Below are 20,145 nucleotides of genomic sequence, written 5' to 3'. Positions count from 1 at the left end.
CACCCAACCCCTAGGGTTCCATCCAACCCAGGTTAAGAACCACTGCACTATATGTTTTTTCATTTCCAGGATGTTTTTTTTTTCCATTTACTGTGCATGTTTTTTCGGTTATTTTTTAAATTTACTATGTTTTTTTTCCGTTTACAGTACTGTACAGTATATGTATGCCCGCATCAAACAATTTTGTAAATTAGGTAAGCTGAACGCATTCAATACTGTACAGGACACATGGGATGAAGAAGATTGATCGTATATATGTGTGTGTGTGTGTGTGTGTGTGTGTGTTAAGTTAAAGTACCAATGATTGTCACACACACACTAAGTGTGTGTGTGCGTGTGTGTGTATATATTTATATATACTGTATATGTGTGTGTGGCAGAGAGAGCTTTGTTAAAAATTTGTATTGTTGTGCCTTCAGATTGGAGTGCCTTGGCCTGGGTTTGCCTCATTACGCTGAACCTGTACTTTAACCTGGTCCGGGAGATGAGCACGAGCAAATATGAAATGTGAGTAAGGTTCATTCTGTTTGTTGTCTGCACAGTAACCTTGCATCCGCCACGGTGTCCTCACCCGAACTTCCTGCAGCTCCATTTTTTTTTAACATTAACCTCTCCCACATGCAAAAACACGAGGTTCATTTTGCAAAAACAACACGTTTTTGGTGCAGACACACTGGACTGTGCCAATGTTAGAGTCCAGTCCACTTGTACAACAAACAAACACAACACAACGCCACTATCTTTATTCAGCACCAAATCAATGTAGATGAATATATGCTCAGCAGTAATGCCCTATCTCCACTGTGTGAGCTTCTAATGATTTATTTACTTTTTACAATATTAGGCGAGAGCATAAATAAAACAACACTTTGAACCCTACCCCTGTGTTACGTCATCCTCCTATTTACCACACCCTATGTTGTGTATTTTGAACTCCTGTTTCCAAGACAGTAAGCCCAAAAAGACAGTTGCCCCTCTGCTGGTCACAGCTTAGTAGTGCACTCATATTTTTTTGTACGTTGCAAATACTGTAATGAACTTGAACAGGAGTGTCCAAAGTGCGGCATGGGGGCCCAATACGGCCCGCGGCTAATTTTTTTACGGCACGCAACACATTTAAAAAATACTATTAAAAAAACCAAAATACATTTGAATAAAAGAGCGAACATGTGTAATGTTAAGAGAACATGTTGCAATATTGACACCAATAACACAATTGCTCAAAAAATAATCAAAACTTATAATTAACGGATTATAAGATCTGAAGTTGATCTTTACATTCAAGCATTGAAAGTAAAAATAATATACGTTGATAAATGATTTATTTGTAACACTTTTATGAGTTGGGGCTTTTTGGATCCCTGAGAACTTTAGCCAGATTTATTCTAAACTGTCATCGTTCAAAAATAATAATGAATCAAAAGCAATGCTGATATGAATTATTTACCTTTTTAAGGCTCCTATTACTTCACATCAAATATTCTGTTTTGAAAAATGTTTGGGGAACATTTTTGCATATTTTCTGCTTTTGCCATAAAAAAAACAGGGGTTTCTTTGGAAAAAAAAGCATAAAACATTAATCAATTAAAAAAATATGGCAACAGATAGATCTGAAGTTGATCTATAGATATGTAGATGTTGGAAGTAAAATAAAATACTAATATATGACTTATTTTTAACACTTGAGTGACTGAGGCCCTTTTGGGTCCCCGGGACCTTTCACATTCACCAAAATACATGGGAGCCCAATGGTTACAATGCATATTATATTGGTTTTGGAAATGAAATATACAAATGTGACCCTCAGTGGAAAACATTTGGACACTCCTGAACTAAAAAAAACACTTGAAGAGGGCAGTTCTCTGCCAGGCCTCACCCCGATAGTTTTTTGAAAAGTCCTGAATCCAGACAGGGATCCGGATCACCCCCAAAATGTAATCACTTGTTCCTTATCCTATTTCTGACATTTGCTGAACGTTTAATCAAGGTCTGCCCGTATCTGTTTGGGTTATCTATACTGTATATCAGTTGCCTATATCAGTCATCCACTCTCTTTGTCTCTGTGGGAGGAGGCGGGAACATAAGCATACACACGCACAGAAATGGTAAATGGGTGGTACTTGTATAGCGCTTTTCTACCTTTTTAAGGAACTCAAAGCGCTTTGACACTATTTCCACATTCCACATTCAGAAGTTGTAGCTCATAACATAAACAAGAGGTAACAGTAAAAATGATCCGGATCACCCCCCAAAATGTAACCATTTTTTTCTTTGTTATTCCCACTTTGGAACTTTTTCTGAATGTTTCATGAAAATCCACCCATAACTTTTTGATCTGTCTACAGCGGATTGAAAGGAATAGAGTGAACCCTCTTGTCAGTCATCCACACGCTTTGTCTCTGCGGGGGCAGCGAGCATACACACACAGAAGCGTTAATGAAAGGTTACGTAGTTAAATGATCCAGATCAATGCATTAGGTAAAATCTAATCCATTATTTCTTATCCCATTTTGGACTTTTGGACAAAATCTGCCCATAACGTTTTAAGTTATGTTGCAACTAACTAAGTAACTAACCACAGCAATTACACAACCACCCGGCAGAGGTAACAACTCATTTTGGTTTGCCTTATGGAGTAGGGATGTAACGATAAATGGTAAATTGATTAATCGCGCTAAAACTCTCGACGGTTACTATTACCATTTTAAATTGATTGATTGAAAACTGTGATTGATAACACTTTCATAAACTCATGGACCGGTGATTCACTGGAGAAGCAAGATATGCTCGCTTGCCAACTAGTTGAAATGCTAACATGAAGACAAGAGACATTAACGGCTTTCCCCATTAAGAAACAACTTACCCCAATACAAACGTATACAAACACATTACTGTCTGAGCAAATGTGCACATGAGTGATCGATTAATACGCCATCTATACAACAGGAAGTGAACTCCTGTGACTTCACAGAAACCGCAAATGAAATAAAGTGAATTAGAAATATTAGGGCTGTCAAATTATTATTTTTTACCGCGATTAATCACACTCTTGAACTGTAATTAATCCTGATTCATCACAGATTATTATTTACTTGCATAAATAACATTTGCTGAAGAAAATACCCCAATATTTGGATACAAATAATTATGTCATACAAGTCATTGATTTGCTCAAAACTTGGTGACAGTAAGTATAGTAAGAACTAAGTGCACATTTTGAAAGTGCAATAATATAGCAAACAAGGTACTGGTGCTAATAAATAATGTAGTAAACACACTCAACAACAATTCAATTAAACATAGTTAACCATTTAAATCTGCATTTACTCTTCTTTAGTTAAAACAAACAAACGTATTTACTTTTTCAGATGACAATGCTGATATTTTTTTTATGTAGAGTGTGACCCCAGCTCATTGTGATTACTTATTCAGGTCCAATGTTCTCCAGTAAGCAAAATAAAGTGCAAATTGTGGTTGGAAGTTGATGCTCTTATTTGGGTAGCACAGTTAGTTATCCCTGCTGTAAAAGTGCCTCTCCAAGGTATTGATCAGCTGTGGTGATTTGAAGGACATCTTCTTGCAGGACTTGGTCTTCACAGATTTGAAGTTGTTTACATGCGGGTGGTTGTCCACCTCATCTGTGGTATTTTGTTGACAACATTGACGCAGCGTAGTTTGTTGTCCTCTGCTTGTTGTCAATGTAGCATTCATGCTAGCGGCACCATCATCGAGTAGCTGTTTCCTTTTAAAATGGTATTTTAAAGGGGAACTACATGTACACGTTTTTTTGGAATTTCGCTTATGGTTCACGATCATTATGAAAGACAAGAACATACATCTTTTTTTTAAATTAGGATTTTAAAGATGGTAAAGAACGCTTGAAAGATACAGCTAATGAGAGTCACCGTTGTAGCCTTCAAAGCCCTCTAAGACAACTTTAAAACCCTCCATCAACGTTTTATATGCAAGTATATTTACTATGTAGTAACAGACACATTCATAACAATATGTAATTTGTTTAATATTTACCGTATTTTGATCATTTTAATCATTTCCAGGGCTGACTTCTTCCGCACATTGATTTCTGTTTCTATAGCATCGCACGTCCGACTTTCAGTGTGTTCCTAGACGCTGGTGTGTCTTCTAATCATGGCAGACTTGGTAACAAACAACGATGACTATTTTTGGACAAATGAGGATTCACAATTTTATCTTTTTTAAGCTAAATGGACGAAAGATTGACTGTTGCTTCCAGAAGCGAGCACGAAGAAGAGGATGAAACGTTGAAACAGACAGAAGCCGAGAGAGTGAGGTGAAAGTGAGTCGAAGCTGCAAAATGTGGAATTTGAAGCCAAGCTATTTTGAAATAAATGGAGTGCTTAGCCATAATTAACCTAAAAAAACGTCCCTGGCCAGCTGGACCAAAGAGACACATCGAGTGAGTCACACTTTATATTGATCAGGATCCACGCAGCCTGTAATGTGTGTATCATGACAGACTGGCTAGCTGTGTACAAACAAAACATGAAATGTGGGCTAATACTTTACAGATACTGTAATATAATTGTTTGTTTTTCACTCAGTACAGATCGATGTTCTATCTCAGTTTTGTGCATTACAAACTCAAACGTGTTTCGTGCTGACGTAGAAGCTAGCTTATCTCTTGCCGTAGTTAGCTTTTACGGCTAATACTGAAGCACGCTGATGTGTTACTACGATATAAAAAGTGTTCCTCAGTGTTCGCTCTTACAATACTAATGTCGCTACAGTTTGGTTACTTTACAGGTTACGGAAAGTAAGTAAAGTATTGGTGATGTTTTTTTAATGCATTTTTAAGTGATTTAGAGGTAGAATTGATTGCTTCCATTAGCTGCATTGCTAGGTACCTAGAATGAGCCAATTTTTTACATGATCGAATGCAAAAAACCCAAAAACTTTTGTCTTCTTGTCTCTCATAGTGATTGTGAACGATACGCAAAATTCCAGAAAAATTGCAGTTCCCCTTTGAACTTGTTGTGCTGCAATACCTTTGTCGCTGCAATACCAACAAGTTAGCTCAGTTTTATCTTAAATATTTCTTAATGATTGTAAACAATAGGCAAAATTCCCCCCAAAAGTGCAGTTCCCTTATAAGAAGTCAGAAAAATACTTATTCTTTCTTCTTTTGAAAGTATATTGTGTGTCTGTTTATTTCTTCTTTTTTTAATATATATTTAAATATTTCAGTCTGTTTTTAAGTACTTTTTCAGCACATTCAACAATACAATTATATTATTTATAACCGTAATAGTTTTGGGCACAATAACCGTGATATGAAATTTTCATAATGGCACATCCCTTTATGGAGTTAGACTTGTTTTGTTGTGGTTAGCTATGATTTTATTTTGGGCTATGTGTGGAATTGCTTCTGAATAATTCTTGTTCATTGCCATCTGTACTGCCTTATTCTTGTCTGAGCGCATGCTGCTGATTGCAGAAACAGGTCATTTACCACAACGTGGTCGAAAAAACTAAATGGTAAATGGGTTATACTTGTATAGCGCTTTTCTACCTTTTTAAGGAACTCAAAGCGCTTTGACACTATTTACACAAATCCAGCGCTAGGCATTGAAAGGGACAAGCGGTAGCAAATGGATGGATGGATATTACATTTTTCTTTTCACCATTTTTACAAAAAAACAAAACAATTACTAAATATATTGAATAAAAATTGCTTGTCCGTCCGAAAAAAGTGTCTGGCCTTCATGCTTGTCGCTCACCGCTGTCTTGTACACACGTGCGTGCACACACACGTGCGTGCACACACACGTGCGTGCACACACACGTGCGTGCACACACACGTGCGTGCACACACACGTGCGTGCACATACACGTGCGTGCACATACACAAGAGCAGTCCAAGAGAAGCAACTAACAATTTGCAGTCATGTTGTTGTTACAGTAGTATACACATTCAATAATGGCTAATGTTAGAAGCTAAACTTTGATGAATCACTGTCATTGGCTAACAACACACAAAGTTACGTGTGTTGTATACGGTCGTCATTACGTGCTAAAAGCCAGAAGAGGGCGGCATGTAATGCTTACAACAGTTTGCAAAGTTGGTGCATCCAGGAAAATGTTGCACGCAACCCCTTTGATGTTAGGATGTCTTAAGACATGTTTTACTACTAATAATAATGCATTTTATTTATAATGCACTTTAATTTTCTTGAATCTCAAAGTGCTACAGAGGGGAGGGGGGGATAGCGGGGGGTGGAAATATTTTGAAGTATTTCTTATATATACAGTATATATATATATATATATATATATATATATATATATTAGGGGTGTGTGAAAAAATGTATTCGAATTCGAATTGCGATTCTCACGTTGTGCGATTCAGAATCGATTCTCATATTTAAAAAATCTATATTTTTATTTTATTTTTTTAAAATTTAAATTTAAATTTTATTTTATTTTTTAAATTAATCAATCCAACAAAACAATACACAGCAATACCATAACAATGCAATCCAATTCCAAAAGCAAAGCCGAGCCAGCAACACTCAGAAGTGCAACAAACAGAGCAATTGAGAGGAGACACAAACACCACACACAACAATTGAGAGGAGACACAAACACCACACACAACAATTGAGAGGAGACACAAACACCACACACAACAATTGAGAGGAGACACAAACACCACACACAACAATTGAGAGGAGACACAAACACCACACACAACAATTGAGAGGAGACACAAACACCACACACAACAATTGAGAGGAGACACAAACACCACACACAACAATTGAGAGGAGACACAAACACCACACACAACAATTGAGAGGAGACACAAACACCACACACAACAATTGAGAGGAGACACAAACACCACACACAACAATTGAGAGGAGACACAAACACCACACACAACAATTAAGAGGAGACACAAACACCACACACAACAATTGAGAGGAGACACAAACACCACACACAACAATTGAGAGGAGACACAAACACCACACACACAACAATTGAGAGGAGACACAAACACCACACACAACAATTGAGAGGAGACACAAACACCACACACAACAATTGAGAGGAGACACAAACACCACACACAACAATTGAGAGGAGACACAAACACCACACACAACAATTGAGAGGAGACACAAACACCACACACAACAATTGAGAGGAGACACAAACACCACACACAACAATTGAGAGGAGACACAAACACCACACACAACAATTGAGAGGAGACACAAACACCACACACAACAATTGAGAGGAGACACAAACACCACACACAACAAAGCAAAAGTAGTGAAACAAAAATGAATATTATCAACAACAGTATCAATATTAGTTACAATTTCAACATAGCAGTGATTAAAAATCCCTCATTGACATTATCATTAGACATTTATAAAAAAGAACAATAGTGTGACAGTGGCTTACACTTGCATCACATCTCATAAGCTTGACAACACACTGTGTCCAATATTTTCACAAAGATAAAATAAGTCATATTTTTGCTTCATTTAATAGTTGAAACAAATGTACATTATTGCAATCAGTTGATAAAACATTGTCCTTTACAATTATAAAAGCTTTTTACAAAAATCTACTACTCTGCTTGCATGTCAGCAGACTGGGGTAGATCCTGATGAAATCTATGTATTCCATCAATAGACAATCCTTTTCAATCGGGAAATTATCCTTTTTGAATCGAGAATCGTGTTGAATTGAAAAAAAAAATCGATATTGAATCGAATCGTGGGACACTCAAAGATTCACAGCCCTAATAAATATATATATATATATATATATATATATATATATATATATATATATATATATATATATATATATATATATATATATATATGTATATATATATATATGTATATTTATATATATATATATATATATATATATATATATATATATATATATATATATATATATATATATATATATATATATATATATATTCCGTTCATGACTGAAATTATTTTTTCCAATCATTTTGGAACTTGCAAGCGTACTTCTTCTTCTTACTCGTCGTCTCCATGTCTCTTCTTCGTTCTTCTGCTTTGTCTCTGTTATGTTTTTGGACATGACTACTTGCTGTAGTTTTGAAGCAATGCATGATGGGAATCGGGATGTTGTGTGTCAGTGTATTAACATGCCGGTTGGAATAAACACACGCTGAGAAATAGCTCCGTGCCTGCCTACTTTATGGCTTATAGATCAACCTATGGATAACGGACACATGTATAATAGTCTCCTTTTCAGGTGAGAGAGGACGCTAAAGGCACGCCCCCAATTCTGTTGTCCGGGTGGAAATCGGGAGAAATTTGGGAGAATGGTTGCCCCGGGAGATTTTCGGGAGGGGCACTGAAATTCGGGAGTCTCCCGGGAAAATCGGGAGGGTTGATTGATTGATTGATTGATTGAGACTTTTATTAGTAGGTTGCACACTGAAGTACATATTTCGTACAATTGACCACTAAATGGTAACACCCGAACAAGTTTTTCAACTTGTTTAAGTCGGGGTTGGCAAGTATGTCGGAGGGCCGTAGGCGCTAACTGGCAGCCACGCTTCCGTCAGTCTACCCCAAGGCAGCTGTGGCTACAAATGTAGCTTACCACCACTATGTGGAGTGAATGGCTTCTCATTTCTCTGTGAAGTGCTTTGAGTGTCGAGAAAAGCGCTATTTAAATCTAATCCAATGTTAGTATTATTATTTTTAACAGTAAAATACTGCAATCGAAATGTAGTACAACATTACAACAGATGATACACTTATATTTCACAGTAAAATACTGTTAATGTTACTGTGAAATAATCAAAAATGATCAGCCGGTAATTTGCTGTGGATTTACCAGGATAATTATGACAGAGCATGGACTTCCTCATCCCTGTCAGATCGCATACTGCTGGTTGCGGAAACCTTTGTCAAACGCTCCCACCATTTCTTTTTACCTGTGAACAGTGCAACCTTGGCGTAGGGTTTTTGTGGGGGACGGCGTGGCACACTTGGGAGAGTGGCTGTGCCAGCAACCTGAGGGTTCCTGGTTCAATCCCCACCTTCTACCATCCTAGTCACGTCCATTGTGTCCTTGAGCAAGACACTTCTTCCTTGCTCCTGATGGGTGGTGGTTAGGGCCTTGCATGGCAGCTCCCGCCATCAGTGTGTGAATGTGGAAATAGTGTCAAAGCGCTTTGAGTTCCTTAAAAAGGTAGAAAAGCGCTATACAAGTATAAGCCATTTACCATTTTGTGCCTGTCTAGTTTTCCGGTTCAGGCCGGTATCGCCCGCTCTTTCCGCCTCCCGTACGGGAGAAGACGGGAAGCCCGGGCTCGCGATGTGGAAAACAATGTCCCCTCCCCCCTTTGCACTGATGTCTGTGTAATTGGGACAGCCTTGAACGGCGGCGCGGCTCATTAAAAACGCTGATGCTCGGGCGCTATTCAAATCCACCCGCTGGGGCGCCATATTGCTGGCGTTGATAAGTTCTGCATAAACAAGCAAGGGCGGCGGAATAGCTCCTCGGCTCGCGTGTCTTATTTTTGTAGCGGCCCGCTATACCGCAGGAGTGTGTGTGTGTGCGTGCGTGTGTGCGCATGTGTGTGTTCACCCAGGCAAAGCATGTGTTTCCCCGCAGAGCCCTGACAGCCATCTCCCCCTCCTTGCCTCCTTCTCTGTTCCAGCCAGCCGCCACTCTAATTGAAAAGGGAGTGAGTGTCAGCCGCTAAGTGTGAGCTTGTGTGGCACACACACACACACACACACACACGCACGCACGCACGCGCGCACGCACGCACGCACGCACGCACGCACGCACGCACGCACGCACGCACGCACGCACGCACACACACACACACACACACACACACACACACACACACACACACATCTTCACGCTCTGTGGCTCGGCGTCCCTGTCGCTCAAACTCCCCTGAGCGCTTTTCTACAGCGTGAATTTATTTCCGCGCGCGCGCGCGTGTGTAGGACATTAAAAAAAAAAAAAAGAATGCACGCCGTGGGTGGAAGAACAAGCGGCTTTAACAAATTAGCAGCCGCTCTCCGCCCGGCCAAGTCGATTGTTCCCCGCTCGCGTTGTGTGGATGTGCTTAGGTGTGCACACTTGTCCTGTTTGGGAGCGGTGGGTGTTAGGTCGGGTTCCGCCCTCTCCCGTGGGAGTTCCCATGCATTGATTAGCAATAAGCCGGAGGATATAATGGCGGTATAACTCAGCAAGAGACGGGTTTATGAGCGCAGGGACGATGCCTGCTTGGCGGTCTGGAATAGGCTCACAGCCGATCCTTATCAAGGACTCGCATGGAAGGAGGAGGTGCTGCTTTTGTTTTGGAAGAAAAAAAATACAACCCCAGTTCCTGTTAATCGGTTAGTGTCGAGGGGCTTTTTCGTGAATCGACTGCACATACGTAAGCTGTATGTGTTTAGTCGGGCGGGGACGTGGCGTTGCACGCATGCACAATTACCCTTCAGGCTTCTCTAAGCCAAACTCCCGCCCGCGCGCACACACACACAACCGCACACACACATACACACGCATTCTTGTATTTGTTACCTTCTTCAGACCTCTAAAAAAATGCCTACATCTTTGGGACCACCCTTTTCTAGCTATATAAATATTTGTATTTACAACAATAATAATATATACATCCTACGCAAACATTAAAAAGCTTGTTGTGAAAAATTAGTTGGAATTTCACAAGAAAAAGGTCACAATTTCACAAGAAAAACTTAGAATTTTAGCAGTATTATAATAAAAGTCGTAATTTTACTCAACGCAAGTGAACATTTTACATGAAAACTGAACATTGCCGCAATATTATGATAAAGGATGGAATTTTACAAGAAAAGCTTAACATTTTGGCAATTTTATGAAAAGAGTTGTATATTTTTACACGACTAAAGTCACATTTTTATAATAAAACTTTAAAAATTTTTGCAATATTATAATAATAATCTGAATTTTACTTGGCAAAATTATGACAAAGTCATAATTTCACTCAACAAATGTCACTATTTTACAAGAACAACAACAAAAAATGGCAATATTGTGATAAAAGTCAGAATTTCATATGGCAAATGTCCCCATTTTGCATTAAAAAGTAATAATTTTACATAAAAAACGGAATAATTTTACGAGAAAATATTGCAATATTACAGAAACAGAAAGAATATGAGAAATTGTTCCCAATTTCATAAGAAAAAAGTCGACACATTGTCAGAAAAAGACTGCTGTTAGTTAATTATAATTTATTTTTATTTTTGTGTTTGTATTTAAATTTTAATCTTTATTATTTACTTCAAGTTATTACAGTATGTCACCATATACATATTTATTTATTAATTTTTAAATACATTTTGGCCAATTTCTTACACACACTTGTTAGTACATATGTTGGCCAGAGGGGGAGCACTTCAAATGTTTAAATACACCTGTTATTTCATATGTTGACCAGAGGGGGAGCACTTTTAAAAGCGACACACTGTCAATTTGAAAAATCCCTCCTTTTTGGGACCACCCTCATTTTGATAGATGTCACCAGCAGGGGTGCTAATGAGACAGTCTCTAGTACATGCGATGCTTTTCCATATTGGTTACAATGATTTATGTCATCACTTGTTCACACCTCCTCATATGGAAGCTACTTTTCCTTGTTGATGTCTCAAGAAGGGTAGAAATACAAGAACACACACGCACACACACACACACGCGCGCTCTGATGGCTCATTGTGATGGTTTATGAATGAACAAATTGCCAGAGGAGAGAGAGAGAGAGAGAGAGAGAGAGACGAGTCGGGATGAGCCAAGACTGATTGAAGTGCATGCAAGAGCGGCGTGCGCATGTATGCTAATGCGGGTTTGAAGGGCGGATTCAGGCTGAGGGCAGCGAGATGTCAGCGGCTGGAGGAGGAGGAGGAGGAGGAGGAGGAGGTAGGGTTCTAGGTAAGCCGTGCGTGGGTGTGTGTGTGTGTGTGCACGTGCAGATGTGCATGCAGGTGTGTGTAATAGGCGTGCAGCAGCGTGGCCCTGCTGTGCCTCATTAAGCCCATGTTGCGCCGCGCTCTGGACCTCGTCAGCTCCCTCTTGCTGCGCTGCGAGCGAGCGAGCGGTGTGTGTGTGTGTGTGCGTGTGTGTGTGCATGTGTGTGTGCGTGTGTGTGCTGAGGCCGGTGTGTCGGCAAGCTCTCGACATTGATTTCCTGACAAGGCGCCCTCCGCTCCTGCCTTCCCCCTCCTCTTCCTCCTCTCCTCCGCGCCAGTCATCACACCAGGGAACGGCAGCGCTGATTTCACCATTTGTTTCTCTCCTCCTACTGGAGAGCGTGTTCTTTCCTTCCGCTTACTCCCTCTTCCTTTTAGGTTGCAACTCTAACACACCACATTTTTTAATGACAATTAATGCTCTTCTCATTGTGATAAAGCACCATCAATACTTATATTATAATATCCAAGTATTCTTGCCATACGCTTCACTCCAATCACAGTGCCATTTACTAGGAGTCGTTCATTTATGATGTGATACAATTCACACCTATTTAGATGCGATTCAATTCACTCTCATTTAAATCTGATACGATTCACTCCGATCCAGATGTGATACGATTCACTCTGATCCAATGTAGATGCAAGGATGTTGATCTGATATGTTTCACTCCGATCTAGGTGCAATAGGATTCACTCCGATTTGAGATGCGTTTTGATTCACTCCAGTGTTGATGCGATCGGATTCCCTCCGATTTGAGACGCGATACGATTCACTCCGATTTCGATGTGACACAATTCACTCCGATCAAGATGCGATGCGATTCACTCTGATTCAAATGGTAGACTATTCACTCCAAAGTAGCCGTGAGATAATTCACTCCGATGTAGATGCAAGGATGTTGATCCGATATGTTTCACTCCGATCTAGATGCAATATGTTTCACTCCGATTTGAGATGCGATTTGATTCACTCCAGTGTTGATGCGATACGATTCACTCCGATTTAGATGTGACACCATTCACTACAATTTAGGTGCCAGACAATTCACTCCTGATTTAGATGTGAGACTATTCACTCCGATTCAGATGTGATACGATTCACTCTGATTCAAATGGGAGACTATTAACTCTAATGTAGCTGTGAGACAATTCACTCCGATGTAGATGCAAGGATGTTGATCCGATATGTTTCACTCCAATCTAGATGCGATCTGATTAACTCTGATTTTAGATGCGATACGATTCACTCCGATTTAGATGTGAGACCATTCACTACAACTTAGATGCGACACAATTTACTCCTGATTTAGATGCGAGACGATTCAGATGCAATAAGATTCACTCAGATTCAAATGGGAGATTATTCACTTCGATCTACATGCGATACAATTCACTCCAATTTTAAATACGAAACGATTCACTCTGATTTAGTTGCGAGACTATTCACTCCAATCCAGATGTGATATGATTCACTCTGATTCAAATGGGAGACTATTAACTCTAATGTAGCTGTGAGAGAATTCACTCCGTTGTAGATGCAAGGATGTTGATCCGATATGTTTCACTCCGATCTAGATGCAATATGTTTCACTCCAATCTAGATGCAATATGATTCACTCCGATTTGAGATGCGATTTGATTCACTCCGGTGTAGATCCGATATGTTTCACTCCAATCTAGATGCAATCCGATTCCCTCCGATTTTAGATGCGATACAATTCACTCCGATTTAGATGTGAGACCATTCACTACAATTTAGATGCGATACGATTCACTACAATTTAGATGTGAGACCATTCTCTACAATTTAGATGCGACACAATTCACTCCTGATTTAGATGCGAGACAATTCACTCCGATTCAGATGTGATACGATTCACTCTGATTCAAATGGGAGACTATTCACTCCGATCAACATGCGATACAATTCACTCCAATCTTAGATGCGATACGAATCACTCTGATTTAGATGCGAGACTATTCATTCCGATCCAGATGCGATACAATTCACTCTGATTCAATTGGGAGACAGTTCACTCCAATGTAGATGCAAGGATGTAGATCCGATATGTTTCATTCCAATCTAGATGCGATACGATTCACTCCAATTTTAGATGCGATACGATTCACTCTGATTAAGATGTGAGACCATTCACTACAATTTAGATGCAACACAATTCACTCCTGATTAAGATGCGGGACAATTCACTCCGATTCAGATGCAATTCGATTCACTCTGATTCAAATGGGAGACTACTCACTCCGATCTAGATGGGATACAATTCACTCCAATTTTAGATGCGATACGATTCACTCTGATTTAGATGCGAGACTATTCACTCCGATTTAGTTGCGATACGATTCACTCCAATTTAGATGCGAGGTGATCTACTTCGATTTCGATACAAGATGATTCACTCCGATTTAAATGCAAGACGATTCACTCCATTTAAGATGCGAGTCGATTCATTCCGATTCTGATGCAATACGATTCACTTTGATTTAATTGCAAGATGTTTCACTCTGGTTTAAATCTGAGACAATTCACTCCGATTTAGGTGCAATACGATCCACTCTGATTTAGATGTGATACAATTAACTCAGATTTAGAGGCGATTCGATTCAATTTGATGATGATGCGAGACGATTTACTCCGCTATAGATGTGATGCGATTCACTCCAACATAGGTACAATATGAACCACTCCAATTTATAAGCAATACAATTCAATCTGATTTAGCTACGATACGATTCACTTCGATCATTGTAACATGATTCACCGATTTATTCCAATTCCAATTGAATCCAATACATTTTGCTCCAGTTACAAAGCCATACGATTTACTTAAATTGCGACGCAATACGATACAATTCCCTCCGATTACAGCTCGATACAATTTTATTTACTTTATGAAGTGACACAATTATGATGTGACATGACATATGCTAACAGTTACTGCAATTACGATGTGACATGACATATGCTAACAGTTACTGCAATTACGATGTGACAGAATATGATTCACTGCTTTTGTGACGCGATACAAAAATAACTTGAATTACAATATAAGACGATTCACTCCAAGTACAATTCAACATGATATAATTTACTCAAGTTTTTGATGCAATACAATTCAAAGTAATATTATTAACTTCAATTAGGATACAATATAATTCAGTTACATTACCAATACAACTCACCCCAGCAGGGTCAGCTCTGTTGGCATATAATATGATAATAATCAAATGACAGGGCCATTTGTGTCATAATATCATATGGATACATTGTACATTTGTGCAGTTACAGGTGGCACGTTGAGGCTAACTGCAACCAACGGTAAAAATTAGTTTGACACCCCTGTATTAAGAAGTAATGTATTCAAAAGTTAAGTAAATATTTGTATATACTGTAAATAATCGCATTTAAACAAATAAAACAAGTCTTCACTGATAACTAAATTCCAGTTCAATGCAATATGTTCAATAGTCCAAGTTCATGTGTTTATATTTCAGATAATGTTTAAAGTTATTATGAATAGAGAACTATTCGATATCTCTTACCGCCGTGAAGGCAATTTAAAAGTTACTATTCCGCTTGGGCATTAATTAAAAAAGGTAAACAAAGCACAATAAATGGAAAAAATATTTTTTTTAAAAAACAAACAAAAATTAAACTTTCTTTAGACACTATATCTTTCAGGTAGTGTGATTGTTAAAAATAAATATGGCCACAAATCTGTCATTATGACTATTGCTAAATTAGCAATTAACTCTTAGAGCTTTTGAATGGACGTGGCCTCGATGCCGCTAGACTGAACTATTACAAAGGACATGTTGACTAACTGCTGACTAAAAGACAAAGTAGAGACAAAGTATGATTGTATCCATGAGGCAATTCAGAACAAGCAAACCCCTGCAGAGCACGTCGAGCGTGGTAGTTTTCAGCTACTAAAGAGGCCGGTCACCTCTTGTGGTTGTGGCCCTAAACAACCTCAAAAAGTGTTTATACCAGTGTTTGTAGTTTACTCCAATTTTTGATGCAACCCAATTCAGTCCAATTATGATGCGACACAATACAACACAACAACAAACCTTTACACAAATGTCTGACTTTGTTCCATTTCCTCTGTCGTTATGTCTAATTTCCCTCCTTTCTCTCATGCTCCCTCCTATGCTTGATTGAAGGATACTGTACACGCACTTTCCGGGCTCGCTGGATCCCTTTTTTTGGGTCCTCTATGGCTCTCTCCCACACTCACCAGCCTTGTTCTATTTAAACCAGCAGCCAGCCGCACATCGCCTCCCACATATTCACACTGGTGTCCATCAGACGGCTGCAGAGGCGGGAAATGCAGTCAAATGGAAAAAGAGAGGGAAAGTGAGTGTGTTGATTGGTGTGTGTGTGGTGGGGAGACACACCAAGAATATGTGTGTGTCAGCTCTGTCACCTCTGCTCGATTGACCACGCTCCAAAGAAGTCATGGTAGGACTTCCACTCTATTGAGCGGGCAATGCTGTTCGCTCTATAAACTATTGATGGCCAACTCTAAAAGTCACACCTTCTTCACGTCTAAAAAACACACGCACACACACATGCACGCAAGCACGCACGCACGCACGCACACACGCACACACACACACACACACACACTTATGGTTTTTCAAAGCCAATAATTCTGCCTCCCCCACCACCAGCATTTTTGAATGATAAGCTGTTTTAGCCCCTTGAGCTTTCTTCAGATGTTCCTATGAAGGTAAGCTGATTAATGCAAAAAAAAAATAAACGTAGATTCTTCCCCCCCACCATTTACCCAGCTGAGCTCTCAAATTTAATTATGGCAAACACCTGCTGAGGGAGAACTGAGACCCTGTTTGTGTTTCTGCTGCAGAACTCCCATCTCAAAAATCAACCTTTGCACTGCGGTGGGGGTAATTAGGCTTTATATTGCCTTGTTCAGGCCTTTCCTGCATGGGAGAAACGGCACCAGCGCAAGCACCGAGGCGTGAACGACGCAAGGAGGAGAATAATTGATTAACTGGAATGGCACTCTGTAAAGCGTAGATCTACGCCAGATTGGGATCGCTACCAAATTGCCAAAATGTAGTTAGTTCTGTCAATCGATCACATCTACACAAAGTTTCAGTAGTTTTTGCAGAAGATCACTGAGAACGTAACTGAGCAATATAAAAGTCACTCAATTGGCGATGATAATATTGTTCACGTTCATGTTTCGCTAAGTTTTGCCAAAATTGGTTGCTGAGAGTTTGCGTAATGTTATTAAAACAGCGACATAAAACAACAAAAATGTACGCGAAAATCCTGAATGGGTTTGCTATCTCTTGCTAACCTCTCACCCTCTCACTTCTTTATGGTGGATTTTCCCTTTGAAACTAGTTAAAGATTGGGCAACATAACACAAATGCTAACTCTGTTAACAGCTTCCATGCTAGCAACCTGTGAGAATACAATGTGATATATCTACTAGTAATTTAAAGTGCTGTAACGGTGTTGTAGATACCGCGGTATTGCGGTTTCAAAATCTTTGCAATAATGCCGTTACGCGTGATGGTATCAAAAGACAACTTGGTGGGTGTGGTTTTTATCTGGCACTTTTGCTTTAGCGGATCTGGAAAGAAAACTACATCTCCCAGAATCCTCTGTGCAGCGCCATAAAAGAGAGAGAGAGATGAAGAAAGAAGTGAAATGTGTTCCACTTTGTAGTCGATAAGAGGAATTGTTTTGTTTTTCAAAATAAATGAGTTAAGTTGCTCCCAAACAGACAAACCAACCCTGGCAAAAACATAACCTCTGTGGCGGAAGTAATTAAGCGCGTCACGTCCGTCTGGAGTGTTCCAAGCCAAAACAGACTCGGTCAATGCCCACCGTGCTAAAGGAAAGCAACTGCTACACACATAATAAGATACCATCACCCGGAAAAGATGAAGCCAGCAAAGCTAAAAGTCAATTTGTGAGTTTTTTACATTATTAAAAGTTAAAATGTGAGATAGGGCTGGGCGATATGGCCTTTTTTTAATATCTCGTTATTTTTTGGCCATGTCACGATACACCATATATATGTGGATATTTTGCCTTAGCCTTGAATGAACACTTGATGCATATAATCACAGCAATATGATGATTCTATGTGTCTACATTAAAACATTCTTCTTCATACTGCATTAATATATGCTACTTTTAAACTTCCATGCAGAGAAAGTGTATTTATGAAACAGTTATTAAGCAGTGGCACAAACATTCATGTCATTTTACAACAGAAAGTGCAAGATTGTCAGAGACATTTTCAAACAAGCTATTAGTGCACTTTTGTGCATGATGTCACTAAGATGACATTTCAAAACAACACTCAATTAAAGTGCACTTTCTGTACATAAGGCCACTACAATAGTTTAAAACAGGGGTGTCAAACTCATTTCGCATCGTGGGCCACATACGGCCTAGGGAGATGTCAAGTGGGCCGGACCATTAAAATTATACCATACTCTGCTATAAATAACCAAAATATCATGTCTTTCCTTTGTTTTGGTGTAAAGAAGCACAAGAACATTAGGAAAATATTGAAATTTAATGAACTATCCTTTTACAAAACATTTCATGAAACACCTCATATTTCCTTAGACAAATGTGCAATTTACTTTTATCATTCACAAATATGCATTGCAACTGATCCCACTGATTGTACAAAGGCACAAAACTTTAATTGGTACTGAAAAATATAGTAATGCACTTTAAGATTAAATGAGACATTTAAAGAAAGGAATTTTTAAACCACTTACACATACGCATATAAAATCTAAATGTAATCCCTGCGTACACCTTACAAACTAAGCAGAGTGATTTTAAATGTGTAATGAAGAAAGTGTTCGCCTGTCCTGTAAATCTGTGTCATGTCCTGACTAGCTGTCACTTTCAGAATGTCATTTAAGTGCTTGTTTGTGAGCCTTGAACGCATTTTTGTTTTATTGATATTCATCACTGAGAAAATCCTCTCTGCTATAGTATTCCTCGTCAGGCTAATATTGGCAAAAGCTTGTCGCTTCTCGGGACATACAAGTTCAGCCGCCTTTATCATGCATCGTTTAACAAAGTCACCGTCGGAATACGGCTTCGATGCTAATGCTATTTCGCTAGCAATTAGGTAGCTGGCTTTTACCGCTGCTTCACTGACTTCTCGGCTCTGGATGAAAGTTGACTGCTGTTTCCTCAGACCCGCCAGCAATTCGTTAATCTTATCTCTTCTCAGTTGTCCTTGCAAGCCGTCATATTTTTCGCTGTGATGAGTCTCGTAGTGGCGTCAAATATTATATTCCTTCAATACCGAAACTTGTTGCAAACACACCAAGCACGAAGGTTTTCCGTGCGTCTCTGTAAATAAATAGGACGTGGTCCATTTTTCTTTGAAAATTCTACACTCCTTATCTACTTTTCTCCGTTTGGATAACGACATTTTGGCTAATGAGGGTGTAGCGGAGAGGTAGAGACCAAGGTATTAACAACGTCGTAACAAGCAGCAGATGGCGCATTGATACCGTCTGCTGTTTTCAGTCTGTCTCAGTGATGCGGCTTGTCTTCTACTCTGATGGAAAGAGTGCGCCCCTTAGCGGATAATCCATGAATTGCAGCGAATTAAAAAAATTAATTCCATGTCTTTTATGCATTTTTTCCACTTTCAAATTATCCTGCGGGCCTGATCGAACCTCCTTGGGGGCCGGTTCCGGCCCGCGGGCCGTATGTTTGACACCCCTGGTTTAAAACAAATAAAGTGCACTTTTGTGCATGATGTCACACAAGATATCACTCAAATAAAAATGAGCTGCATATCAAATAGTGTATGTCCTTCACTATGTGGTAGGTTCCTGCGGACGTTATCTCCTTCTGTTGTAGACTAGTTTTTCATACGGTGTTGATGTGGAAATGGTTGCTTGGGCATTTTGTTGGTGTGGCACCGAACGGAGATGTTGACATGCGGAGTTTCAAGCACTCTTCATTCTCTAGCGGGTGACTTTTCAAATGATGCTACATATTAGCAGTAATGCTACTTTTTGTAGCCACGCTTTTGCCGCATACTTGACAAATTACGGTTGTCTGTTCGAC

General features: G+C 39.4%; 1 protein-coding gene across 3 annotated transcripts in view; it reads left to right on the top strand.

Moving 5' to 3' along the window:
• si:dkey-100n23.5 overlaps positions 1–20,145 on the top strand; it is a 178,324-nt gene that overhangs the window by 28,133 nt on the left and 130,046 nt on the right. For all 3 annotated transcript variants that reach the window (XM_062061738.1, XM_062061737.1, XM_062061739.1), the window contains exon 6: positions 420–507. In XM_062061738.1, the coding sequence (XP_061917722.1) occupies positions 420–507 (88 nt within the window). The remainder of the gene's footprint in view (positions 1–419; positions 508–20,145) is intronic.

This window comes from Entelurus aequoreus, linkage group LG10 (assembly GCF_033978785.1).
Source record: "Entelurus aequoreus isolate RoL-2023_Sb linkage group LG10, RoL_Eaeq_v1.1, whole genome shotgun sequence".
Classification (NCBI taxonomy): Eukaryota; Metazoa; Chordata; class Actinopteri; order Syngnathiformes; family Syngnathidae; genus Entelurus; species Entelurus aequoreus.
Note: the sequence above shows the minus strand (reverse complement) of the source record. Positions and strands in the feature narration are given on the sequence as shown.